General features: G+C 57.1%; 1 protein-coding gene across 6 annotated transcripts in view; it reads right to left on the reverse strand.

The window, feature by feature from the left end:
• Nucleotides 1–157: 157 nt before the first annotated feature.
• The window catches only part of RHBDF2 (rhomboid 5 homolog 2), a 31,545-nt gene continuing 5,608 nt past the window's right edge, over nt 158–26,094 (reverse strand). For 3 of the 6 annotated variants that reach the window (XM_054458003.2, XM_054458009.2, XM_063656957.1), the window contains exons 2-19: nt 17,562–17,759; nt 10,700–10,870; nt 9,028–9,149; nt 8,379–8,574; nt 8,103–8,306; nt 6,950–7,078; nt 6,464–6,582; nt 6,114–6,308; nt 4,308–4,419; nt 4,007–4,081; nt 3,646–3,807; nt 3,292–3,401; nt 3,098–3,161; nt 2,903–2,997; nt 2,510–2,585; nt 2,263–2,363; nt 1,942–2,095; nt 158–1,308 (exon numbers count right to left, since the gene is read on the reverse strand). In XM_054458003.2, the coding sequence (XP_054313978.1) occupies nt 889–1,308; nt 1,942–2,095; nt 2,263–2,363; nt 2,510–2,585; nt 2,903–2,997; nt 3,098–3,161; nt 3,292–3,401; nt 3,646–3,807; nt 4,007–4,081; nt 4,308–4,419; nt 6,114–6,308; nt 6,464–6,582; nt 6,950–7,078; nt 8,103–8,306; nt 8,379–8,574; nt 9,028–9,149; nt 10,700–10,849 (2,484 nt within the window). In that variant the 5' untranslated portion in view covers nt 10,850–10,870; nt 17,562–17,759 and the 3' untranslated portion in view covers nt 158–888. Of the gene's footprint in view, nt 1,309–1,941; nt 2,096–2,262; nt 2,364–2,509; nt 2,586–2,902; nt 2,998–3,097; nt 3,162–3,291; nt 3,402–3,645; nt 3,808–4,006; nt 4,082–4,307; nt 4,420–6,113; nt 6,309–6,463; nt 6,583–6,949; nt 7,079–8,102; nt 8,307–8,378; nt 8,575–9,027; nt 9,150–10,699; nt 10,871–17,561; nt 17,760–17,823; nt 17,983–26,094 lie in introns of all 6 variants that reach the window. The other 3 variants (XM_054458002.2, XM_054458005.2, XM_063656958.1) reach the window with 2 other exon arrangements.

Raw genomic sequence — 26,094 nt, forward strand, 5'->3', positions numbered from 1 at the left:
TGCTTTCTGGCCCAACTAAATCCCCAAGATGCTCCACAAGTTTTCTGCTGTCCACCGGGCCAAACTGCTGTCTCTGAGCGGCTGATGGCTGACCCCTCACCCTCAGCCCCAAATCCCAGTTTCATGCTACCTGAGGTCTCCGCTAAAGACAATATACTGCCATAAAGAATATTATTTAATCCATGAGACATCATCCGTACAAAGTTAGCGTTACTTTTAAAAATGAAGACCGTGATATAAACTGGTAAAAAACAGGCCTGATGCATCTCAAGCACCCCCTGGGAGCAGGCCCTGGGGTGGCTCCGCCCAGTCTCATTCTACCTGAGGTCTGCTTGTGTCTCCCCGCTTGTTCTCTGCCCCCAGACCATGGCCAAAGCCTTTCCCACAATGTCCCATCTGAGAGCCTTATGGATGGGCTCACAGGGCAGAGGTAGGAGGAGAAACAGGAAGGGGCATGGTGGGCACCCAGCCCTGGGGGCAACTGAGGGCACAGCCACGTCCCCAGCAAGGGCACGCTCCAGTAGTAGTGGGGGAGAAGGCACCAGCAGAGGCAGCGCTGAGGACCCTGGGAAGAAAAGGACCCTGCCCCAGGAGATGGTCCCAGCAAGGAGCGGGATATTAGGACCTGAGACCCAAGGCTCAGAGAGGCAGGTGCCTTGGGTGTGCCCAAGCTTGGGCCAGGATCACACAGGCCTCACGCCCCCGAAAAACCCTGCCTTAACCATCTCACGCGGAGTCAGCCTCACCTCGCAGGGGGGGACCCGGGTCCAGAGCCTGGCCCTGTCTTGGGTCTCTGGCTCTCTGGCACACGGAGCGCTCTGCAGAGGGCAGCCCTCGCAGGCAGACCCTGTTCCAGAAGTGCTGAGGGGCAGCCGCGTGGCCCGGCGGTCAGTGCAGCACCTGGTCCAGCTCATACTTCTCGCAGAAGCGGCTGGTGAAGGGGAAGCAGGTGAGGTGCTCGATCCAGGGCCAGTTAATGGGGTAGATGTACAGCCAGAGCACAAGGGCGGCAAAGAGGCCGGCAAAGGCCAGCAGTGACACCAGGATGAGTGCCCGCTTGCGGTACTTGTCGCTGGTGCCGAAGGTGATATAGGGCAGGAAGGCGAAGGCCAGCAGCAGGCCACTGAGGAAGCCGAAGATGTGGGCGATGTTGTCGATCCAGGGCAGGAGGCCGCAGATGAACAGGAAGAGCACGATGGCCGAGAGGTTGAGGAAGGCCTTCCAGGGCCTCTCCAGCAGCGGCCAGCTCTGGAAGAGCTCCACGAAGAGGCAGGCGAGGAGGCCGAACTGTGAGCCGGCCGGGCCCACCTGGGGCAGGGCAGGGGAGACGTGGCTTCAGGCATTGGGTGGGCGGCCTGGGCCGGGCCTGCACCCTGGGTCATCCCATCGATCAGCTCCTCCCTGGCATGCATGGGGACCCCTGAGGCTGAGGGGCGGGGGGTCGGCTGGAGCTGCTGGACCAAAGCTGGGCCTGCTCCGCCCATTCTTTCAGCAAACACTGAGCACCTACTGTGTACGTGCCTGGTATGGGTCCATAGCAATAAGCAAGACAGACAAGCCTGTTCCAGGCTTCACACGGTGGGGAGAGGACGGACACCGAACAAACTAGATCAGTCAGGTGGAACTGATCAGACTGCCGATGGCGCACGGAGGCCATTTCCTACCGCTCGACCTGCAGATACCTAGCATACTGTCAGGCAGTGGGCACGGTTAGGAAGATAAATGAGGCGGTGGAGGGACAGGGTGACTCAAAAGCATCACTGTTCCCTCTCACCGGGATTAAAAGACCAGCCAGTAAGCCCCCAGATTAGCTGTCCATCCGCTGTGGAGCCCAGCACAGGAGGGGCCCCGTGTCCCTCTGGCAGATCCCAGGTGGGTGGAACAGGAGCAGCAGGGCTGGCCCCCTACGTGCAGAAGGGGTCCCGTCCTCCACATCCTTACCTCTGCCCGGTATGGGAGGAAGATGGCACTGGCGAGGTTGCCTGTGATGCCACTGAGGATGAAGATGATGGCGATACGGTGCCAGCCGGCCAGCTTCTCCAGGTCCCTCAGGATGGTCATTTGAAAGACCACAGACACGAGGCAGTGCACTACGCTGGGGGAGGGACACACCAGGCAGCGGCCTTCAGCCAGGCACTTCAGGAGCAGTAGGCTTCAGCAGGTTGGGCCGGCCATGCCCTGGCCCAGGAACCTTTCCCCAGGGGTCCGGCTGGGTGGCCATCACAGAGGGGTCGGGTTCGGGGGCAGTGAGGAGCCTCTTACCCAGCGTGTAGGAAGAGAGACAGCCAGAGCCTGTAGAACTGATCTGGGACCTCAGGGTTGAGGAAGGGCAGCAGCCCACACACCTTGTCCAAGCAGTGCACCTGGGAGTGGGCGTATGGTGCTCAGCGCCCCAGGAGCAGGCTGAGTCTGAGGCCCCGACATGGGAGGGAGTGTGTGAGCCCCGGCCCCAGCAGGCTGCCATGCCCAGCGTTCTCTCCTCCACTACCCCAAGCCTGCCTCGCCTCACCTGGGAGCAGAGCGTTGCTTCCTCATGGAAATAGCCGTGCATGAACTCACAGTATTCCCGGGTGGTGATCTCACAGCTGGGGGGGTGGTGAGGCAAGAAGGGACATCAGGGCGCCGAATACCACTGCCCACCTTGCCCAGAGCCCAGCACCTGGCTACAGCAGGCATCGCTGGCAGGAAGGGGGATGCTGCATCCAGAGCCTTCGACTCTGGAGCAAGCTTCCTTCCTCCAGCTCACACCATGGGTAGCCCCAGAGCAGGGGAGGGAAGGACAATTATTGGAGGATATCGGCCCAGTGGCTGTGGGTGGTGACAGTGGAGGAGCAGAGGGCCCACAGGAAGCCGCAGCTCGGGGGGCAGCGGGATGGCTGAGGCCAGAGCCCAGGTCGCTCACCTGCCCTTGGTGCCGATGCAGCAGGGGCGGCCCTTGATCTGGCAGTCCATGTGCAGGAAGCCTGTGTGGTTGCTCCTGGCCTGCTCTGTGCAGATCTGCCAGGAGGGGGCACCGGCAGGGAAGTGGGCTGTGCAGCAGGCAGGTCCCCCGTCCCTGAACTTCCCAGACCACTCCCCACCGGGGACACTCACTCACCGGCCACTTAGTGATGTCATCGGGCCAGATGTGGGCACCGCTGGAGGCTGGCTCCTCACAGGTTCTGGAGACAGGGTTCATATTGGGCTGTGGCACACCCAGCCTGCCACGTCCACCTACCCATGTCCCTGTGGGTGGCTCAGATGGCATGGCTATGCCTGACCCTGAGGCCCAGCAGAGGCTCCAGGCCCTACCTGGGGTCCTGGTGGCAGACAGCCCCCGAAGTCCGCTTCTGGCCCAGATCAGACTTGTCCATGGGGGGCCCAGTGTCATCCTGCCACTTGACAAAAGTGGCCAAAGTCTCCTGGAGGGCGGAAGAAGGCTGGTCGGTCATGCCGGGGCCAGGTCACCCCCACTGGAGTGGGCAAGGACAGAGGCTTTTCCCATCTCCCCAGGGCTCAGTCTCATCTACGGGGGTCTGGGAAGGGTGGGGCAGGGAGGAGGGAACGTGGTCACTGCCCTTGAAGGGCCTGTCCCCCAGGCCAGGGCAAGTGGAGCTAGTCCAGGGCCAAGGTCTGGCAGGGGTAGGAGGGAGGGCCTGCCCCCACCGAGCAGTCCTTCCGCTGGGTCTGGATGCAGCCAGAGTGGTCATTCTGGACACAGCAGCCTGAGTCCCGCTCCAGGTCTCGCTCCCGCAGCACCAGCTGCTCGATCTGCCGGTCCTTCCGGATGCAGGGCGAGAACTTGGCCCCCAGGTGGATCAGGTCAATCTGGGGAAGGGAAAGGCAGGGGAAAGAGAGAGTGAGTTTGAGCCCCAGACCTGGGAGGGGTCCGTCACTCCACCTCTGCCCCGCAGAGTCTCCCCCGATGAGGGGCCTGCAGGTGGGTGAGGAGCCCACCTGCCCAGCTGGGGATGACAGGGCACAGGGACTCTTGGCTCAGATGATGTCCCCCAGCCTGGGCCCTCACCGAGCTGGGGCCGACCCAGAAGTTCTCCTGCTGGATGTACTTCACGCTCTCGTACACACCTTTGTTCCGCAGCACCTGTCGTGGAGGTAGCACAGAGGAGGGCGTCAGAACAGTTGTGGGCCCTGGGCATGGGGGGCTGGGGCAGCTGTCCCCAGGACAGAGCCTCCAGGAAGGGGCCAGGCTATGGTGAGCACCGCCCTGCTGGGGCCAGATTGTTGCGGTGGGAGGGATTAGGTACCCACGACGCTGAGGCCTCCTAGGGGAGGCTGGGACCCCCAGCATGGAGCCCGACTCGACTCACCAGCTGGGTGGTGACGTGCTGGGCAAAGCCCACGGGTGCGATGCCATACGTGCAAATCACCAGCAGCGTGATGATTACATGGACGAAGGTCAGCCAGTAGGTGAAGTAGGGCCTGTGCAGAGACACCTTGGGTCAGCTGAGCCAAGCTCCCATCCCAACCCCCAGTCCTGGCCACAGGGCCACCCTGGCCTGGTCGCATGGCTCGCCTGGGCTCCCTGCTCTGCCCCGTCAACTCATCTCAAAGCAGAACTTTTAAGATGAGCCTCCAAGCATCTCTCTCCTGGCTTAAAACCCTTTGATAGCTTTTCACTGGCCTTGGGACAAATTCTAGAATCACCCCCTCTTGCTGGCTGCAAAGCTTTGCCTGACTGACCACCTCTCTGGCCTCTTTGCCTGCATTTCCTGGGATGCACTTTGCCCTTCCAGCCCCAGGGCCTTTGCACATGACACCACAGTTTGTCCTGACTGCACCCCTCCCCACTAGCTGTTCACTCTCCCTCTCTATCCTCCTCCAGGACACCCACCACACCTATCATTGCTTGTTCTTTTTTTTTTTTGAGACAGAGTCTCGCTCTGTCACCTAGGCTGGAATGCAGTCGTGTGATCTCAGCTCACTGCAACCTTCGCCCCCAGGTTCAAGTGATTCTCCTGCCTCAGCCTCCCTCGTAGCTGGGATTACAAGCACCCACCATACCCGGCTAATTTTGTTTGTCTTTTTAGTAGAGACCGGTTTTCACTGTGTTGGCCAGGCTGGTCTCGAACTCCTGACCTCAGGTGATCTGCCCACCTAGGCCTCCCAAAGTGCTGGATTACAGGTGTGAGCCACCGGGCCTGGCCATTGCTTGTTATTTTCTTTTTTTCTTGAGATGGAATTTCACTCTTGTTGCCCAGGCTGGAGTACAATGAATGGTGCGATCTTGGCTCACTGCAACCTCTGTCTCCCGGGTTCAAGTGATTCTCCTGCCTCAAGCCTCCTGAGTAGCTGGGATTACAGGCACACACCACCACGCCCGGCTAATTTTTTGTATTTTTAGTAGAGATGGGGTTTCACCATGTTGGCCAGGCTGGTCTTGAACTCCTGACCTCAGGTGATCCGCCTGCCTCAGCCTCAGAAAGTGCTGGGATTACAGGCGTGAGCCACCGTGCCCTGCCTGCTTGTTATTTTCTAATTTGGGCCCAGTGTTTATTGGGCTGCTGCAAATCAGATGCCCTGTTCTTCCCCAAGGGCTCTGCACAGCCTCTCCCAGAGTCCCCTCCCTCCCAGCCCCAGCTTCTTCTTTTAAAGTAGAGGTAGGGTCTCACTATGTTGCCCAGGCTGGTCTCAAACTCCTAGGCTCAAGCAATCCTCCTGTTTCAAACTCCTAGGCTCAAGCAATCCTCCTGACTCAGCCTCCCAAAGTGCTATAATTACAAGTGTGAGCCACAGCGCCCAGCCCTGGCCCCAGCTTCTAACTGGCCTCTGACCCACCCTGCCCTCCCTGCTCCACCCTCTGGGGGCTCCATTTTAGGGCCTGCAGGCAGTGACACTCAATGAACATTTGTTGACTGACTGCTGTCTGGGAGCAAGGCTGAGGACCAGGCTCATAAAGCATGGGGTGGAGGAGAGGCAGCAAGCACCCCTGGCCCTTCCCAGGTCATGTGCACAACACTTGGGAAGGGGTACGCCTTCGAGCTTGTCACTAAACTCCTGATCCGCAGGAGATGCTCATGAAACACTTGCTGAATGAGTAAGGGGGCGCTTCAGGAGGGCCCAGAGGAATTTGGAAGCTCCCAGGCCCTCCTGGGGGCTCCAGGGCGACACTTCACCGGTGGCTGTCGAAGCTCTCCAGCTGCCGCTGCACAGTGCTGCTGATGCTGCGGCGGTAGCTGCGGTTCAGCCAGTTGCCCACCACGCCGAGGCCATAGTGCCGCTTCTTCCGATCAAAGGCAAAGTGCTTCACCTTGGAGGCGATGCGCTTGCCACGCCGGGGCCCGGGGACTGGGGCTCGGCCACACTCCTTCCTGGTGGGGATGGTGGCTTTCAGCCTGATTCCCCCACCACAATACTCCCAGACCCCACCAGGGTGCTCAGAAGGGGCTTGGGGGCCAGGGTGAGGTCTGGGGATGCCCCCAGGTTGGTGGCTGGCCTGGAGGAGGGACTCTGCCCCAGCACTCACAGAGGGATTTGCACCCCATCGGGGGAGACAGGGGAGGCTGAGTGTGGGATCCCTCGGAAGTAGCTGGCAGAGAGTGGGGGGGACTCAAAGACATCATCAGGCATGGAGCTCATTTCTTCCTGGGGTGGGGGACACGAAAATACAGTGTAAGGAGTCTGTCCCAAACACTGCCCCCAGCACCTCAATTCAAGGGCAGGGACACAGCTGAACAGACAGGCTCTTCACAATGAAGTGGGAAGCCACATGCCCATCAGCCACAATGGTGACTTTCCCGGGTGGCACTGTGCCCTACCGCAGGTCTTCACCCTACCCAATGGAAAGATGGGGGCCCAGCAGCTCCACACAGGACCATGCCACATCCCACCAGTGGGCCTCTGGGTCGCTCAGGGGTTCCTGAACATGATCAAGGCCAAGGTCACCTCACCTAGCTCCCAGGCCACCCCACCCCACCCCTGCCGTCCCCGAGGGCCCACACCCCATGCTTGCCTTACTAAAAAACGAGGAGTCAAACGTGTCTGCCCCATCGACCACATCCTCCTCCAGGAAGCTCGGGAAGGCAAAGCTGCGCTTGATCACCCGGCACCGCTGTCCGGTGGCATCCAGCACCGAGCGCCCCTGTGTACGGGCAGAGGCACAGCCATCAGGACCAGAGCCTGGCCACCTAGGCCCCCAGCCCCAACACCGAAGGAATCATCAAGCCCATCCGCCTGCAGGCAGCGCCTTGGGAGGAGGGATCCTGCTCAAAGCGTGCAGGTTCTGCAAGCTGAACGGGCAAGAGCTCCTGAGACTGGAAGGCCAGGAAATGAGGCACCAGCTTCCGTTGGCACACCACTCTTGGCACAGTTTGGAGTCACCTTTCCCTTGGTCCCTGCTGCCCCTCTGCCTTGGGCTGCTGGTATCCTAACACTCAAAGCAACCCACATTCTATACCCTCACTCATGAGGCTTGGGCCACGTCTCCCTGTCCTGTTTCCTGGCACGGAATACCAGGCCCCTGCCCACCTTTCTGACCCCATCTCCTGCCACAGCTCCCATAACCACTCCTCACTAAAACCACATCAAACCGCCTGCTGCTCCCTCAAAGGACGGTACTTCCTCTGGGCTCCCGGCCCTTGCATAGGCCATTCCCTCTGCTGAGAATGCTGTTCCCTTCCTTCCCTAGTGAACGTCTCCTTGTGTTTTCTGGGCTTAACTCAATGTCTTCCCTCTCCTAAACTAAACAGCCGCTTTCCTAAACTGACCACCCTGAATGGTGACCCTCACCCTGGGCTGTGAGCTCAGCCAGGATGGTGATGGCTCTGCACCCGGTGCCCAGCACGTAACAGGGACTCGGAAAACCCGGGTGGATGAGGAGCAAGTATGCATCTCACTTCCCACTTCCCCAGCTTAAGAGTCAGTGCAGAGACCAGGTTCCAAAACTTGGCAGGGGGTCACACGAGATTTAAGACAGAAGGATGGACGCCTGGGTGCTGGGCTTCGGGGTCCCTCTTTGCCCAGGGATCCCAGCACATCCACTGTCCTTGGAACCGTAGGCAGATGCCCAGGTGAGCTTTAGGGGATGCTACTATGAGGAGTGGAAGGGAGGGGTAAGGAAGGGAGGCCGGGCAGAGGTGGGGGCCCCACAGGAGGGAGCCCCGTACCTTGAGGAGGGCAGCAGCAGCTTGAAAGCTCATGTGGGCCACAGACATTCTCTTGCGGCGCGGCAGGTGGGAGTAGCCAGAACGGACACTGGTGAAGGAGGTGAGGGACAGGACTCCGGGGGTCAGCGGTGGGTGCGGGGCATGGGGCCTGTCCATTTCCTCTGGGTGACGGAAGGCCCGGCCCCGGGCCAGCGGATCCACAATCTGGAAGGGAGGGGGGCGGTAAGCAGAGCCACTAGGGTCCCCACCCCTGCCCCCTTTCCCCATGGATCCCACCTTAGGCATCTTGCAGGGCTTTGGGGACTCAGTGCCCTGGAAGGACGGCACCTCCTGGCTGGGGAGCTCCAGGTCACGCTGGCACGAGGCCTTCAGGCGGCCGTAGCGCACGCTGCAGTGGTGCAGGCTGCGGAGCTGCCAGTGCTGCCGCTGCCCCTCCCAGTCGCCGCTGACTCCAAACCACTGGGCTGCGCCCCTGCGGAAGCAGACAAGGGACAGGTGGGCATACACTTGTCTATGCCTGTGCACCTGAGTGTGTGGAAGGGGTGATGGCATGTGTGTGCCCGTGTGCCTGCAGGGAGCGGGGGGGCAGATCTGCCTGTGAGGCCCCTGGCTGGAGCCCAGTGACCAGATGAGCAGAAGCAGGGGATGACTGGAGCATGAGGAGCCAGGCTAGGGCCCCAGGCACCCCCACACTGATCCACCCAGCTCCTCGAAGCCCCCCAGCCTCCACACCGTGACATTCCGCAAAGCACATACCCGTTTCCCCATCTACCATGACATCAGGCTGCCGGGAGACATTGCTCATTAACGCCGGCCCCCTCCTTCCAAAGAGAGGACACAGGGACCAGGCCCAATAACGTCCAGGCCCCAAGAATCCACAGGTTGCTGGGTGGGGGGTGCTGGGCTTGGGTGTAGGGGGGCTCACTTGCGGATGCTCTGGGACAGTGAGGCCTGGCGGCGGAAGCCGGGGCGCTTCTCTGAGCTCTCCTGCCATCGGCTGCGTGGCTCCTGGAGGCTGACGCTCTTCAAGTAGGCTGGGTTCTTCCTCTTGGGGAGAAAGCAGGGAGGGCAGGCGGTGGTGTGTGCAGCCCAGGTCCTGGGCCGGCTTTTCTTTAGCCTCCCATTCTGAAAACCCTGAGAACAAACCTCAACCCTGATTTATGCCCCAATTTGCTTTCATTTGGAAATATATATATGTGTGTGTGTGTGTATATGTGTGTGTGTATACATATATATACACACACATATATACGTATATATATACGTGTGTGTGTATATATATATGTGTATATATATACACACACACACATATTTTATTTTTATTTTTTTTGAGATGGAGTCTCGCTCTATTGTCCAGACTGGAGTGCAGTGGTGTGATCTCGACTCATTGACACCTCCGCCTCCCAGGTTCAAGGGATTCTTCTGCCTCAGCCTCCTGAGTAGCTGGGACTATAGGCATGTGCCACCACACCCAGCTAATTTTTATATTTTTAGTAGAGACGGCATTTCACCATGTTGGCCAGGCTGGTCTTGAACTCCTGCCTGACCTCAAGTGATCTGCCCGCCTTGGCCTCCCAAAGTGCTGGGATTACAGGCGTGAGCTACCATGCCCGGCCTATATATATATTTTTTGGGACAGAGTCTTGCTCTGTTGCCCAGGTTGGAGGGCAGTGGCACCATCATAGTTCACTGGAGCCTCAACCTCCCAGGCTCAAGCAAGCCTTCTACCTCAGTGTCCTAAGTAGCTGGGATTACAGGCATGTAACACCACACCCAGCTCTTTTTTTTTTTTTTTTTTGCAGAGACAGAGTCTTGCTATGTTGACTAGTCTGGTCTCGAACTCCTGGGCTCAAGTGATCTGGCTGCCTCAGCCTCCCAAAGTGATGAGATTACAGGCATGAGGCGACTGCACCCAGCCTCATTCTGAATTTAAAATCGCCATTGTCTAACTTTTCTCCATCAAGGCCAGCGTGTTTTCCTAACTCCTCATCCAGTCCCTCCCCTCTGCGCCATGTCGCTCCTGCTGTGTCTTCTGCAGAGCTCTCGGGTGAACGGGGGGCGTTAACATCGCTTCCCTTTATACTCCAGACTGTGCAGGAAGCCCACGCTGCCACAAGCCCGTTTTCAACGAGCTCTTTATGGGGCAACAGACCAGACTGTCAGAAACACTGATTCGTTCTTGTCCTCCCAAAGGAAGCGGGCACTGCCTAGGCGGGCTGCTGATGCCAGGGAGACACTGTCCCCTGCTCGCCCATGTCAAAGAAAGCCCCCAGCCCTCAGAAGAGAGACTAAGAGTCCAGGCCTAGGGGGTGAAATGAAAACAGCCAGGGCCCCAGGGTTACCAGCAAGCACTTTCTTGGGGCTGGCCCTTCCTACGTGCCTCTGACCATGATGAGAGTGAGCCCGGCTCCTGGCCTTACTCCCTGTGATATTTCGGGCCCAGGAAGGAGGAGGTAGGGCCCCAGTCAAGGGCTGCACAGGCAGCAGCTGTGGCTCAGGAAGGAGCCCCTCTGGGAAGTGAAACTGACCAGAAAGTGTCACGTGGGCACATCTGTTGCCTATGGCAGAACAGTGAGCCCCCAGGCCAGCCCCCTTACCTCAGGCAGCATGCTGTCCTGCTCGCCAGGGGCCTGAGTCTCTTTCTCGGGTGGCGGGATGGTGATGGAGAGGTTGGGTGGCTTCCGGCTCTGCAGGCGGCTGCTGGACACAGAGGACACGCTCCCGCCATTCTTGTCAGCAGAGGCCATTGTGGGCAGGAGGCGGGAGGGCTGGAATGGAGACCGGGAGAGCAGCGGTGGGCGGTGCGGGGTGGCGCAGTGTCAGGACCCTGACGCCAGGGCATGCAGCCCAGACTGAGAACCAACTTGCCTAAAGTTGGTTCAAACATCTCTGGGCGGCTGGGCGCGGTGGCTCACGCCTTTAATCCCAGCACTTTGGGAGGCCGAGGCGGGGGGATCACGAGGTCAGGAGATCGAGACCATCCTGGCCAACATGGTGAAACCCCGTCTCTACTAAAAATACAAAGAATTAGCTGGGCGTGGTGGCGCGTGCCTTTAATCCCAGCTACTCGGGAGGCTGAGGCAGGGTGACTTGAACCCAAGAGGCAAAGGTTATAGTGAACCGAGATCACGCCACTGCACTCCAGCCTGGCAGAGCAAGACTCTGTCTGAAAACACACGCGCGCGCGCACACACACACACACACACCCACCCAAAAACAAACCATCCCTGGGGACTAAACCCAGCCTGAACCAGGCTGAACCTCAGGCCCAGTGGTTGGAGTGAGGTTTATTTCTGACCATCATTTGCATCCTGGACCATATGGGTCTGGGAGGTCCTCAACTTACTTCCTCATTCAATTTCTGATCTCTCTGCTTGAGGCAAGAACCAAACCCTGAAAAGAGCATGAAGATGCAGGCCAGGGATGGTGGCTCACACCTGTAATACCAGCACTTTGGGAGGCCGAGGTGGGCCGAGAGATGAGAAACCTACTGTGCTGGTCCCTGTCCCCTAAGGCCACCCAGTTTATTTTTCTTGTCTTTTTTCTGTAGAAGTGGGGGTCTCTCCATGTTAGCCAGGCTGGTCTGGAACTCCTGGGCTTAAGCCATCTGCCTGCCTTGGCCTCCCAAGTGCTGGGATTACAGGTGCAAGCTCACTGTGCCCAGCCCCAGTTCATTTTTCAAAGATAACTAAAACTGGCTGGGTGCGTGGCTCATGCCTGTAATCCCAGCACTTTGGGAGGCCGAGGTAGGTGGATCACCTGAGGTCAGGAGTTTGAGACCAGCCTGGCCAACATGGTAAAACCCTGTCTCTACTAAAAATACAAAATTAGCCAGGTGTGGTGGCGCACGCCTATAATCCCAGCTACTTGGGAGGCTGAGGCACGAGAATTGCTTGAACCTCGGAGGCAGAGGTTGCAGTGAGCCAAGATCATGCCACTGCGCTCCAGCCTGGGCGACAGAGTAAGAAAATGTCTCAGAAAAAAAAAAAAAAGATAACTGAAACTGCCACCTGTCTGGCACTTTTTTACCCCATAGTGAGAACACTGTTTAACAATAAAAGTGGCATATGCTCATTGAAAAAAAAAAAAAATCACACAGCCGGGTGCGGTGGCTTATACCTACAATCCCAACACTTTGGGAGGCCAAGGTGGATGGATCACTTGTAGCCAGGAGTTCGAGACTAGCCTGGCCAACACAGTGAAACTCCATCTCTACTAAAATACAAAAATTAGCCAGGCATAGTGCCTCATTCCTGTAGTTCCAGCTACTCGGGAGACTAAGGCAGGAGAATCACTTGAACCCGAGAGGCAGAGATTGCTGTGAGCCAATCTCATTGCACCCTCCACCTCCCAGGTTCAAGCAATTCTCCTGCCTCAGCCTCCCAAGTAGCTGGGGTTATGGGCGTGAGCCACCAAGCCCGGCTCACACTCTATCATTTTACCTGCATTGTAGACATCTTTCCCTGTCAACACATACAGACAGACCTACTTTTTCTCTTTTTTTTTTTTTTTTGAGATGGGGTCTCATTCTGTCACCCAGATTGGAGTACAGTGGCGCGATCTCGGCTCACTGCAACCTCCGCCTCCCAGGTTCAAGTGATTCTCCTGCCTCAGCCTCCCGAGAAGCTCGGATTACAGGCATGTGCCACCACGCCCAGCTAATTTTGTATTTTTGGTAGAGATGGGGTTTCTCCATGTTGGTCAGGCCGGTCTTGAACTCCTGACCTCAGGTGATCCACCTGCCTCGGCCTCCCAAAGTGCTGGGATTACAGGTGTAAGCCACCACGCCTGGCCCTAGGCCTCTTGTCTTTTTTGATGAATGCAAAGATTTCATAGAGTGGAATGCACCAAAATTTACTTAAGTCCAGATTGCTGGTTATTTAGGATGTTTCCGGAATTTGAGACACGGGTCTGATGTTGCAACTAACACCCTTGCATACACCGCGTGTGCTTGTTTAAGTATTACAAGACCAAGTTCTGGAAGCAGAATGGCTGGGTTGAAGGGTAAGTACATCCCGAATTTCAGTGGCTGTTGCCCAGTACCCCATCTGGGGCTTTCGTGTGCGCGTGCCGCCAGTCCCCAATTCCCCTCTGACTCCACCAGAATTAACACCCTGCTTGTTTCATTCTCTTCGTTTCATCTCTTGCTCTGCCCCATGACCATCTTCTTGCTAAAACCCCCAGCTGTGGCCGGGCACGGTGGCTCATGCCTGTACTCCCAGCACTTTGGGAGGCCGAGGTGGGCAGATCACCTGAGGTCGGGAGTTCGAGACCAGCCTGACCAACATGGAGAAACCCTGTCTCTACTGAAAATACAAAAAATTAGCTGGGTGTGGTGGCTCACGCCTGTACTCCCAGCACTTTGGGAGGCCGCGGTGGGCAGATCACCTGAGGTCGGGAGTTCGAGACCAGCCTGACCAACATGGAGAAACCCTGTCTCTACTAAAAATACAAAAAATTAGCTGGGTGTGGTGGCTCACGCCTGTACTCCCAGCACTTTGGGAGGCCGAGGTGGGCAGATCACCTGAGGTCGGGAGTTCGAGACCAGCCTGACCAACATGGAGAAACCCTGTCTCTACTAAAAATACAAAAAATTAGCTGGGTGTGGTGGCTCACGCCTGTACTCCCAGCACTTTGGGAGGCTGAGGTGGGCAGATCACCTGAGGTCGGGAGTTCGAGACCAGCCTGACCAACATGGAGAAACCCTGTCTCTACTAAAAATACAAAAAATTAGCTGGGTGTGGTGGCTCACGCCTGTACTCCCAGCACTTTGGGAGGCCGAGGTGGGCAGATCACCTGAGGTCGGGAGTTCGAGACCAGCCTGACCAACATGGAGAAACCCTGTCTCTACTAAAAATACAAAAAATTAGCTGGGTGTGGTGGCACATGCCTGTAATCCCAGCTACTCGGGAGGCTGAGGTAGGAGAATTGCTTGAACCCGGGAGGCAGAGGTTGCAGTGAGCTGAGATTGCACCATTGCACTCCAGCCTGGGCAACAAGAGCGAAACTTCGTCTCAAAAATAAAATAAAAACAAAAATAAACCCCCCAGCTGTTTCCTCTCCTTCACATCCCAAGGTTCCTGGGCAAGTTTTGTTTTTCCCCTCCTTGTACGAAGCCAGGGACTCCATATCCATCTCCCTGGGAGCCCTTCAGCCAAGGGCGTGTGTGAGCTGAGGCGTGGGATACGTGGGTCGGCGACACAGCAGCCATGTGGAATCTGAACCCGTCCTCCTCCTCCATCTCTACCTCACCTCCGCCATCTCCTCACCTGGAGGCTCGCTCCACTCTCTCAATTCCTCTACCTGCTGCCTCAAGTCCCCTGAGACTGATCATTCTCTGCACCGCAGCTGGGGTCACCTCCCAAAAGCACAGATCACACCTGTCGCGTCCCTGCTCAACTCTCTCCCAGGATTTCCTGTTCTCACCCAAAGTCCAAGCGTCTCACTGGGACTTCCAGGCCCTCTCTTCATCTCTTCCTGTGCCCTTGCTTACCTCTGACCCAGCCTTTCTGGGCCCCTCATTGTCTCAAACTCGCCAAGCTCTGCCGGGGGTGGGGTTCATGATCGAAAGCAATGGAGCCCGCAGCGCCTACTGGGCCCATGGTCTTGCATTTGCTGTCGGGTGAGTCACCTGGCAGCTCATCACCCAAGTCCTGACCTGTACAAGGGGGAGAGTAACGGTTCCTCCCCAGAGAAGCATCTGGAGGAGCAAATGAGTGGATGATGTCACCAGGCACAGTGGCTCACGCCTGTAATCTCAGCATTTTGGGAGGCTGAGGTGAGTGGATCACCTAAGGCCAGGAGTTCAAGACCAGCCTGGCCAACATGGTGAAACCCCATCTCTACTAAAAATACAAAAATTAGGCTGGGCGCGGTGGCTCATGCCTGTAATCCCAGCACTTTGGGAGGCCGAGGTGGGTGGATCATCTGAGGTCGGGAGTTTGAGACCAGCCTGACCAACACGGAGAAAGCCTATCTCTACTAAAAATACAAAAAACATTAGCCAGGCATGGTGGCGCATCCCTGTAATCCCAGCTACTTGGGAGGCTGAGGCAGGAGAATCACTTGAACCTGGGAGGCGGAGTTAGTGGTGAGCCGAAATCTCGCCATTGCACTCCAGCCTGGGCAACAACAGCAAAACTGTCTCAAAAAAAAAAAAAAAAAAGAGCCGGTGCGGTGGTGGGCACCTGTAGCCCCAGCTATTCGGGAGACTGAGGCAGGAGAATCACTTGAACCCAGGACATGGGGGCGGTTACAGTGAGCAGAGATCTTGCCACTGCACTCCAGCCTGGGCGACAGAGTGAGACTCCGTCTCAAACAACAACAAAAAATGAGCAGATGGCTTCACACACTGAAGCACTGTGTCCACACAGAAACCTGGACAGGAAATGCCCGGCAGCACGGCTCTGCAGAGCCGGGCAGGAAAACAGCACAAGCGCCCGTCAGCAGATGAAGGCACAAATATAAAATGTGGTTGAGCCACACAATGGAGCATCCTTCAGCCACAAAAGGAAGGAAGTCCTAACAAAGCTACAACATGGACAAGCTTTGAAAACATTGTGTCCAGGGACAGGAGCCAGTCACGATGGCCACCTCTGCATGAGTCCATTCATATGAAAGCCCAGAATAGAATAGGGAAATCTATAGACAGAAGCAGGATAGTGGTTCTTAGGACTGGGAAGGTGGGGACTGGGCGGGGGGTGACAGCTAAAGGGTGCAGGCTTTCTTTAGGGGGTGATGAAAGCAATCTAAAACTGTGGTGATGGTGGCACAATTCTGTGAATATGTATATATATGTACACACACACACACACACACACACACACACATATATATAGTTTTTGAGACAGAGTCTTGCTCTGTCACCCAGGCTAGAGTGCAGTGGTCCGATTTTGGCTCACTGCCAACCTCCGCTTCCCAGGTTCAAGTGATACTCCTGCCTCAGCCTCCCGAGTAGCTGGGACTACAGGCACAAGCCACCATGCCTGGGTAATGTTTGCATCTTTAGTAAAGATGGGGTTTCACCATGTTGGCCAGGCTAGTCTCGAACTCCTGACCTCAAGTTTGCTTCGGCCTCTCAGAAAGTGCTGAGATTACAGGTGTGAGCCACCGTGCCCAGCCTCTGTGAATATATCAAAATCACTGAAGGTTGGGAGCGGTGGTTCATGCCTGTAATCCCAGCAATTTGAGAGATTGAGGCAGGAAGATCACTTGAGCCCAGGAGTTCAAGACCAGCCTGAGCAACATAGTGAGATCCCATCTGTACAAAAAAAATTTAAAAATTAGCCAGATATGGTGGTGCGTGCGTATAGTCCCAGTTACTCAGGAGGCTGAGACAGAAGGATGGCTTGAGCTAGGAAGGTCAAGGCTGCAGTGAGCCGTGATCGCGCCACTGCACTCCAGCCTGGGTGACAGAGTGAGACCCTGTCTCAAAATATAAATAAATAAATAAATAAATAAATAAATAAATAAATAAAAACACTGATGGTGCACTTTAAATGGGTGAATCGACTGGTGTGTGAATTCTCTCAATGAAGCAGATGCTCCATAATGTTGGGCCTCCGTCCGAGCCAGTCACTTTGTCCCAGACCATCACACAGAGGAGGGGCTGGCTCTTCTCAGCCTCCTGGTTGCGGTTCAAGTGTCCTCCTGCCCCACCTTGAGCAGTGCCGGTCCCACCTCGCTTCCTGTCTTCTTGTTTTTTTTTTTTTTTTTTTTTTTTGAGACGGAGTTTCGTTCTTGTTGCCCAGGCTGGAGTGCAATGGCACGATCTCAGCTCACTGCAGCCTCCGCCTCCTCGGTTCAAGCAATTCTCCTGCCTCAGCCTCCCGAGTAGCTGGGATTACAGGCATGCACCACCATGCCCAGCTAATTTTGTATTTTTTAGTAGAGACTGGGTTTCTCCATGTTCGTCAGGCTGGTCTCAAACTCCCGACCTCCGCCCACCTTGGCCTCCCAAAGTGTCTGGATTGCAGGCGTGAGCCAGCATGCCTGGCAATTTTTGTGTGTGTGTGTGTGATGGAGTCTCACTCTGCAGCCCAGGCTGGGGTGCAGTGGCATGATCTTGGCTCACTGCAACCTCTGCCTCCCAGGTTCGAGCGACTCTCCTGCCTCAGCCTCCCAAGTAGCTGGGACTACAGGCGCACACCACCATGCCCAGCTAATTTTTTTGTATTTTTAGTAGAGATGGGGGTTTGCCATGTTGGCCAGGCCAGTCTCGAACTCCTGACCTCAGGTGATCCACTCACCTCGGCCTCCCAAAATGCTGGGATTACAGGCGTGAGCCACCGCACCCATCCCTTCCCTGCCCTTATTCCTCCCTCTCGATCCCTGAATTGACTTTCTTCATTCACTGTCCACCGTGTTCAGACAGAGAGCGCAGGCCCCGCAGGAGGTATCTGGACGTGGGCACAGCAGCCAGTGCCCTGGGTCCAGCCACCCGGCCGCCCAGCTTCCTACCTTCGAGTCTGAGTTTGCCCGCAGCTTCCTGGGTCTTGCTGTGAAGGGCTTTAGAGCATGTTCTTGTCTTCTCCTTGCTCTGTACAGATGCTCCGGCGTCAAGCCTCAGTCTGTGGAAGGGTGGTTGGACAGAGAGGTGGCTGGAAGGACAGATAGACGGCTCCAGGCCACACAGTGCAGCTTCCTGAGTACTCACAGCTGGAAGAAAGGAGGGTCGGCTCCAGGGGCCATGCCCACCACCGAGTGCTTTAACCTTCCTCACCTCAGTCTCCCCATCTGTAAAATGGGGCCAATTCCACCTGCCTCACTGGTAAGGGATTAAAGGTGCTAATCAGGCATCTCCGAGTGCCAAGCAGCGAGGGGCACTGGCCTCAGGGTGTTTACAGCCAATCATCTAACAACAGTCCTCTGGTCTGGGAACCTGAATGGAGCAGGACATTAAAGTCAAGATAGGCCCTGTTATTTTTCTCAATATTACTTGAACAGTACAGAAACATTTAACTTTCAGCCAGGTGCAGTAGCTCACACCTGTAATCCCAGCACTTTGGGAGGCTGAGGCAGGTGGATCACCTGAAGTCAGGAGTTCGAGATCAGCCTGGCCAACATGGTAAAAACCCATCTCTACTAAAAATACAAAAATTAGCTGGGCATGGTGGTGCACGCCTTTAGTCCCAGCTACTTGGGAGGTTGAGGCAGGAGAATTGCTTGAACCTGGGAGGCGGAGGTTGCAGTGAGCCGAGACTGTGCCATTACACTCCAGCCTGGGCGACAGAGGGAGACTCTGTCTCAAAAAACAAACAAAACCACGTATTTTTGGGCCGGGTGCAGGGGCTCACTCCTGTAATCCCAGCACTTTGGGAGGCCAAGGTGGGGGAATCATGAGGTCGAGTTCGAGACCAGCCTGGCCAACATAGTGAAACCCCGTCTCTACTAAGAATACAAAAATTAGCCGGGGCTGGGTGCAGTGGCTCACGCCTGTAATCCCAGCACTTTGAGAGGTGGAGGAGGGTGGATCACGAGGTCAGGAGTTCGAGACCAGTCTGGCCAACATAGTGAAACCCCATCTCTACTAAAAATACAAAAAAGTAGCCGGGTATGGTGGCAGGCGCCTGTAATCCCAGCTACTCAGGAGGCTGAGGCAGGAGAATCACTTAAACATGGGAGGCGGAGGTTGCAGTGAGCCGAGATCGCGCCATTACACTCTAGCCCAGACGACAGTGCGAGACTCTCTCTCAAAACCAAAACCAAAACCAAAAACAACAAAATAATTAGCCGGGTGTGGTGGCACATGCCTGTAATCCCAGCTACTCAGGAGGCTGAGGCAGGAGAATTACTTGAACCCGGGAAGTAGAGGTTGCAGTGAGCTGAGATCGCGCCACTGCACTCCAGCCTGGGTGACAGAGCAAGACTCCGTCTCGAAACAAAACAAAACAAAACAAAAGAACGAACCCCACATATTTAACATTCAAAGTCCAGGAATTACTAGCTGCCTTCTGATACTTAAGGCAAAGTTCAAACGATCTGGAAGTGTTTTGTTGCTTTGATCGGTAATTTATTGAACTTAAAAGCCACACAACATAAAATCAACCATTTTAAAGCACGAAACCTAGGGGCATTCCTGTTTTTTTGTTTTGTTTTGTTTTTTGAGATGGAGTCTTGCTCTGTCGCCCAGGCTTGAGTGCAGTGGCGCGATCTCAGCTCACTTCAAGCACCGCCTCCCGGGTTCACGCCATTCTCCTGCCTCAGCCTCCGGAGGAGCTGGGACTACAGGCGCCCGCCACCACGCCCGGCTAATTTTTTGTATTTTTAGTAGAGATGGGGTTTCACCATGTTAGCCAGGACGGTCTCGATCCCCTGACCTCGTGATCTGCCTGCCTCGGCCTCCCAAAGTGCTGGGATTACAGGCGTGAGCCACCGCGCCCAGCCGCCTGTTTAAGAAGTCCTGCCCAGGCCCTCCTTTGAGGGGAACCCCAAGATGCTGGAAGCCCTCCCGAGGCCAGGCAGGATTAAGTCCTTAACTGTGCCGGGCCTTGTTTGGCCCTTTACACACATTACCCTTCAAAACACCTTCCAGGGTGACGTTAGCGTCTCTTCCATTCTGTAGATGGTGAATGGTGGCTCAGAGGGGTTCAGTAACTTGCCCAAGCTCACATAGCCAGGAAAGGGTGTAGCTAGGACGCCCGATGTCTGGCTCCAGGGCCTGGGGGCTCCTAGGGGACGGGCTCCCTCTTGCCCTAAGACTGGGGCTAGAAGACCCCCTTCTCAGGGAGCCAGAGAGGGAACATGGTCCAGCATTCCGGCGCTTTCCAAACCAAGCTCCTCAGAGGCCTGGGGGTCCCCAGAGGTGCCTAAGGGGCTGCTATGGGGCAAACCAGAGGCTGGGGAGTAGCCCACGCTCCCCATTGATTCCACTGAGCAATGTTCCTTGACCCCCTGCATATTTGGGACATTTGGGGAGCAGAATGCTGGGTGCAGAGGAGAAATCTTGAGGCGGAGCTAGGATGTCTCCCGCTTCTTTAAGGCTAGTCCAGCAGCGCTGGCTTTACCTCCTTCCATCCCGAAGTGCTGGGGAGTCCTGACCCCACCCCCCAGGGCAGACTGCCAGGCCGAGTATGACGAGGTCCTCAGAGATCAACCCACTGGGCTGGGTTGGTGCCAAGGAGCCCTGGCAGCCACACTGGGACCCCACTCGGTTGAAGCTGTGGCTAGGTCCCCTCGTCCTGAGCCTGCTCTGGGGACAGCTCCAAGACAACAGCCTCACCTGGGACCTCTGCAAGAAAAGTTCATAGCTTGGCCTCCTTTGGGACCAGGGTACACCAAGAGGGCATGGGGAGGGCACTGCCCTGGGGAACTGGCACTGGGGGATGGGAGGCAAGCAGCGGAAGCAGCCGGTTGCAAGGGTGGGGCCTCCAGACTCCAGCTCAGTTAAGGTCGCCAAGCAGGTAGGATCTTCCTGGAACCCAGATCTGATCACACCTCCCTGGAGGTCCCTTCAGGCCTGCCCTCCTTGCCACACCCTCACCAGACAAACCACATCCCTGTGCCATCCCCAAGCTCTCACCTCCTCTCATGTGAAGCGCTGCGCCTGGCACATCAGGCTCCACCTTGCCTGCCTGGCCAAGCCCTACTAGGAAAGTAAAATGTCACCTCCAGAGAGAATCAACCATTTTACTGCCTGCTCTCTCCAGCATTTCGTGGATTTACCTACGTGTAGGAGTCTCCTACCCAACCCCAGGCAGCCCAGGATCCTGCACCCAGTGAGCCCTCATCAACGGCTAACTGAATGGGAAGCTAGTGAGAGGGTGGGGCTAGGGGTGGTGTCAGTCCATGTCAGCCCTGGACAGAAGTGGTCTCCCCCATCCTGCAGCTGGTCCAGGAAGCAGCCCCCTTTGGAGGGCTCCACTGAGAGCTCCTGCCCTGCTGGCTCCGCGCCCACGGCAGGGCCAGGATGGAGGATGCTGCATGCTGTGCCAGGATGAGTGTCCAGTGGACCTCCCCACTGGACTCCCCACCTAGCTCCCTAGCCCACCACAGGCACCACTTTTGGTTCTAGGGTTCTGCCCAGCCAGCCTCCCTGTCTCAAGGCCAGGCCATCCCAGCTGAGACTCCTGCCCAGGATCCGCTGCATGGCTGGCATCTGTGCCAACCTCCTGATGAGAGAGGCTCCCAAAACCCAACACTGAGGGAGAGGAGAGCCTGGTCAGCCCCAGGGCAATCAGTAGGGCGGGGGGAGGGTCCTGAAGAGAGGTGGCCTGACACCAGACAGCAGAGACAGGGCCAGGGCGGGTGGGCATGTCTTCCTGGGCAGGAGCCTGGCATCGGGAGTGCCGCCTGAACCACAGAGCACAAGAGGCCTGGGCAGCGGCCTGAGAGCAGCTCCATCCTCTGGCCTCAGTTCCCTTCTCTGAGGGAATGGGACAAGGTTACGGCCCAGCTTTGACACCCATGAAGCCTAAACATGGATTATGAAAACATGACTTTGCACCAGCCACTTTCCACCATTGAGATCAACTGCCTCCAACTCGTGCAGAAGTTGGGGTGGGGGTGCAAAAGCCCAGCCCCTTCCTTGGGACTTAGCAGGGAAAGGAGTGGGGACTGTCAGACCTACTCTGGCCTTCAGCATGGCTCAAGTCCAGATGGCAGGAACCAGACAGAAAAAAGTGCTGGAGAGCTGGAGCTGCCCCACCCAGCACTTATCTCCGAGCCCTAGAAATGCTTGCTCACTGCAGGGGAAATGGTGACATCCTGGGACCAGGCTTCCTCCTGGCCCGCAGTCACATCCGCCGCTCTAAGACCCCCAGGCCCGCCTCCACACCCAGCCCACAGGCGAAACACTGCCACCTGCCCAGCCAGATCCTTGCCTCACTGTGGCCAACCCCAGAGAAGGGCCTTCAGCCCCAGCCCAGCTGGGAGATGCCAAAGGGACCTGGGGAGAGAGACTGGGGCTTAGGGTGGAACAGACTCTATTTCCTCCTCCTTTAGGGTGGGGTGGGGGAAATCCTGAGAAAAAGTGAAGTGCAGAGTTCAGATCACCCCCAGGTCCCATGGGTTGAGGCCTCTGCACCCTCCCCTGCCCAGGCTCAGGGCCTCCCCCACTGCAGATAGCTTTGGAGATAGCATAACCCAGCTAGCAGCAGCGGACCTCAGACACATCCAACGAATCGCAGACTCAGACACCATTTACCACTGCTGCCCAGAGAATCTGGTTTCCCCACAAAGGGTGGGGCCGGGCACTCCCAACCAAGCCTGTCCTGCACAGCTGGGTAAGCAAGGCCACCCCCAGGGAGGTCCCCAACAGAGCTCTACCAGCCAGCCCAGGCAGGCTACAAGGGTCCCCCCACCATTCGGATTGTACAAGCCACACTCCTCCACGCGGGCCCAGCCTACTGCCCCTCCCAACTCCCCCATATGCAGTTCCCTCTCTCTCTCCACCTGGTGCCACCAGTCTCCCTGCACTCCCCACCCCCAATGGGTTTCTAGAGGCTCCGAGTCTTGCTAATGAAGGGTGCAGTCCCCACAAGCCCTGGGCTCTATGGGCTTTATGGGGCAGGGCAGGGAGAGCGTGGCAGGTGCAGCCCAGAAGGAAACAGGCAGAGGTTTGATGCAAGGGCTGAGCCTTCGAGGGGCCAGAAATGGGGACAGAGGGGTGGGACAGGCCCTTGGATAAGAAGTAAGCAGCCCCCTCCCCTCCAGACAGGAAAGAGGGAGACCATTATTAGCCACTGGATATGACCAGGAAGTTTAGGGGGCTCAAGCCACCTGAAGAGAGGATGTGGGGAAAGCACCCCCTGGACCGGAAGCTGCTTCCAGCCTGGCTCCGGAGCCGCGGGTGGCCGAGGCGAGTCACCTGGTGTCCCTGGGAGTGGGCAGCGGGGGGAGGCTTGGGGCCACGTCTTCCCGGCTGAATCACAGGATGCTAGGGTGAGGCCTGGGGACGAGGAAACTGCTTCTCTCCCCAGCTTCCCTGCCACAGAAACTGAAACTCATTTTCCCTGCCTGTGGGCCTGCTGGGAACCAGGGCATTTTTAGAAAGCTGCAAAGAGGAAGCTGGGCCTCACCCACTGTGCAATCCCCAGCAAAACCCGTGGTTCTCCTGACCCCGGGGTTTCTCCAGCCCCAGAGGCCTGGAAGGACAGCTCACGGCACAGCTGTCCTCACACCTCCCCATACATCCCCAAGCTGGGCCTCACGTAGCCAGTGACACTGCCCTGCACACTTCCTTGCCCGGGCAAGGGGTAGAAGGGACAAGAATAAAGGGCAGGAAAGTGGCAAGAAGGCTGGCCGGGGGCCTGGGGGCAGGATTTGGGGAGAGTCATGAAAGGCAAAACAGGAGGGCAGTGGTGGCATGAGCTGCGGCGTGAGCTCCACCGGCAGAGTTAGCAGAGGGGAGAGGGGGCTGGGGACTCTGAGGGTGGGACACCCAGCTGTCTGTCTCCAGGAGCCAAACAGGAGCCGCTCTCCCTCCCTCTCAGCACCACCTCCCCAGAGGCCGAGCTGGTGGCAAGTGGGCGCAGACACGATCTCAACCCACAGCGGTACACGCTGCAGCCCACAGCCGCTGATAGAGAGAAACAAAACGGCCTGTGGGTTCACACACCTCCCCAGACATCCCACGAACAGCGGGTCCTGGCCCAGAGAGCTGTTTCTTTCTCCTCCTCGCCCCTCCAGGGCTTGCCTCAAACTCAGTTCAGAAGATCAAGAACCCCCAGGGGCAGGTTCAGGGGCTTGACCATCCCCTGACTTCTCTGGGCTTTTTCCTATCAGGCCCCAGGCTCTGGGCTCCCCTTAACCCGGTTAGAGTGGCTGGGGCGTCATAAGCCAACCACAGACACGGGAAGCGGGCGCTGCGCTCCAGGGAGCCGCCAAGATCAGGGTGTGAAGTGTGAACCTGCGTGTGTGTGTTGCGGGGGACTGGGGGGTGACATGTCATGTTCTTAGGGTGGTGCAGCCCCTGACACCCCCTCTGCACCAACCATCTGGGCTTTCTCAGGACCAGTTGCCAGCAGGGATGGGAGAGATACAAATGCCCCCTCCTCTGCTGGGGTTCCTGGTCCAGGAAGCAGGCTGAGCTGGGAGTGCTGGAGTCCTGCATCCCCGAAGCCCAAGGTGCAGCAGCTGCTGGCAAGATACAGGGATGGGCGTCAAAGGAGGTGGCAGTGCAGCCAGGCCTCTTGAGCTGGACACAGCGCTGGGCCCCACCCACCACGTGCCCTCCCCTGGAAATTTCTGGATTTCAAAAGCTGCTGGTGGAGGCTGGGCACAGTGGCTCACACCTGTAATCCCAGCACTTTGGGAGGCTGAGGTGGGTGGATCACCTGAGGTCAGGAGTTCCAGACTAGCCTGGCCGACATGGTGAAACCCCATCTCTACTAAAAATACAAAAATCAGCCAGGCGTGGTGGCGGGTGCCTGTAATCCCATCTACTCAGGAGGCTGAGGCAGGAGAATCGCTTGAACCTGGGAGGCAGAGGTTGAAGTCAGCCGAGATCACGCCACTGCACTCCAGCCTGGGTGACAAAGCAAGACTCCATCTCAAAAAACACACAAACAAAACAAAACAAAGCTGCTGGTGGAGGCAGGCAAGTGGCAGCAGCTGGGCAGGGATGCAAGTGGCAGCCGCTGGGCAGGGATGCAGGTGCCTTCCACATCCTAGGCAAGAGGCAGCAGCTCCCGAGCCTGGGGCTGGACTGCAGGCTTTGGGGCAATGAGGGGAAGGGGGCACGCACAGCAGCCACACCCCAGTTCTCCTGCTCCCTCAGCATCATTGTGAGGAGTCAGAAGTGGCCCCGGGGGCCCAAAAGGCCCTGTCCATTTGGGGTCAGACACCAGGACACTGGAGGGTTTCTGGGGTGGGGTGTGCACCACACGATGCCACAGCAACACAGGCTCGGTGGGAACTGCCCTTTGCTGCAAACGTTCATGAAAGTCTGCCTCTCTGCGTCCTGGCAGCCGGGTTTTCAAGGGTCCTTGGAAGCAGTGGCGGTCCAGCACAAGCCCAGCGGTTGGGGCAGGATGAGATGCAGCCTGGGGTCTGTGTGAGAGGTCTGTTTCACTCCTGCTGGAGGCTCCTTGACACTAAGGTGTGACCAGGCCATTTCCATTTGTGACTGTCCCATGTACACAGATGGCTCTGTCCTGTGCTTACAAAGTAGGAGCCCACCCGATTTCCACCTGCCTCCAGACAGTGAAAATCTGGCCCGATGGCAGAAGACAGGGTTATAGGCCCATCTCTAACTGCTGTGCGATCTTGGGCAAGCCACTTAACATCTCTGAGCCTCAGTTTGTGTATGCATAAGATGCTAGTATCCTCCCAGGGTCTAAGATCTATGTGACTTTGTCACCATGAACGAGGGCTCACTCCAGGAACAGCTCAGCTGAGGTACAAGGTCTCACCTATTGTACAGAGAGGTAAGCACCTTGCCCAGTGTCACGCAGCCAGAAATAGGCCTGGACTGGCTGGGTGTGAGCATGCAGAGCCCAGGGAGCTGACGGCGTCCCTGGGCCCTCACCTTGACACACTCAGAGCGCTTCTGGAGGCCCAGTTCTGCCTCTGGCTGCATGGAGCCCCTCGGCAGGGAGGGAAAATGCCAGGCAGACACTTCTGAGCTTGTAAACAGTCATTAAGGAACTAATAAACCTGATTTCCCAGAACTTTGCCCTGGGGCTCCCTGCTTCCCAGGGAAGAGGCTGGCCCTAGCCCCAGTGGCTGCCAGGGTTTCAGGACACTTGGACACCAGCCCACCAGGTTGCTCGTCCCAAGCAGGCCTGCAAAGCCACCTGCTCATGGCCCGCACCTTGCTTTGGGGCAGTGTGGAGCTCTCTTGCTGAGGAATGAGGAGGGATAAGGGGCCAGAGATAGGACTCAAACCTGACTGGGCCACCTACCTGCTGGGAGACTTTGGGCAAGTGGGTGCTGCAGAGCCTGCCTCCTCTGCTGTGAGATGGGGTGACGCCCCACCACGGACGGAGCCAGGGAAGATGACAGCAGATATGAATGTACAGTGCCTGGCACACACCCAACGCCCAGTTAGAAG

Source organism: Pongo pygmaeus, chromosome 19 (genome assembly GCF_028885625.2).
Source record: "Pongo pygmaeus isolate AG05252 chromosome 19, NHGRI_mPonPyg2-v2.0_pri, whole genome shotgun sequence".
Taxonomy (NCBI): domain Eukaryota; kingdom Metazoa; phylum Chordata; class Mammalia; order Primates; family Hominidae; genus Pongo; species Pongo pygmaeus.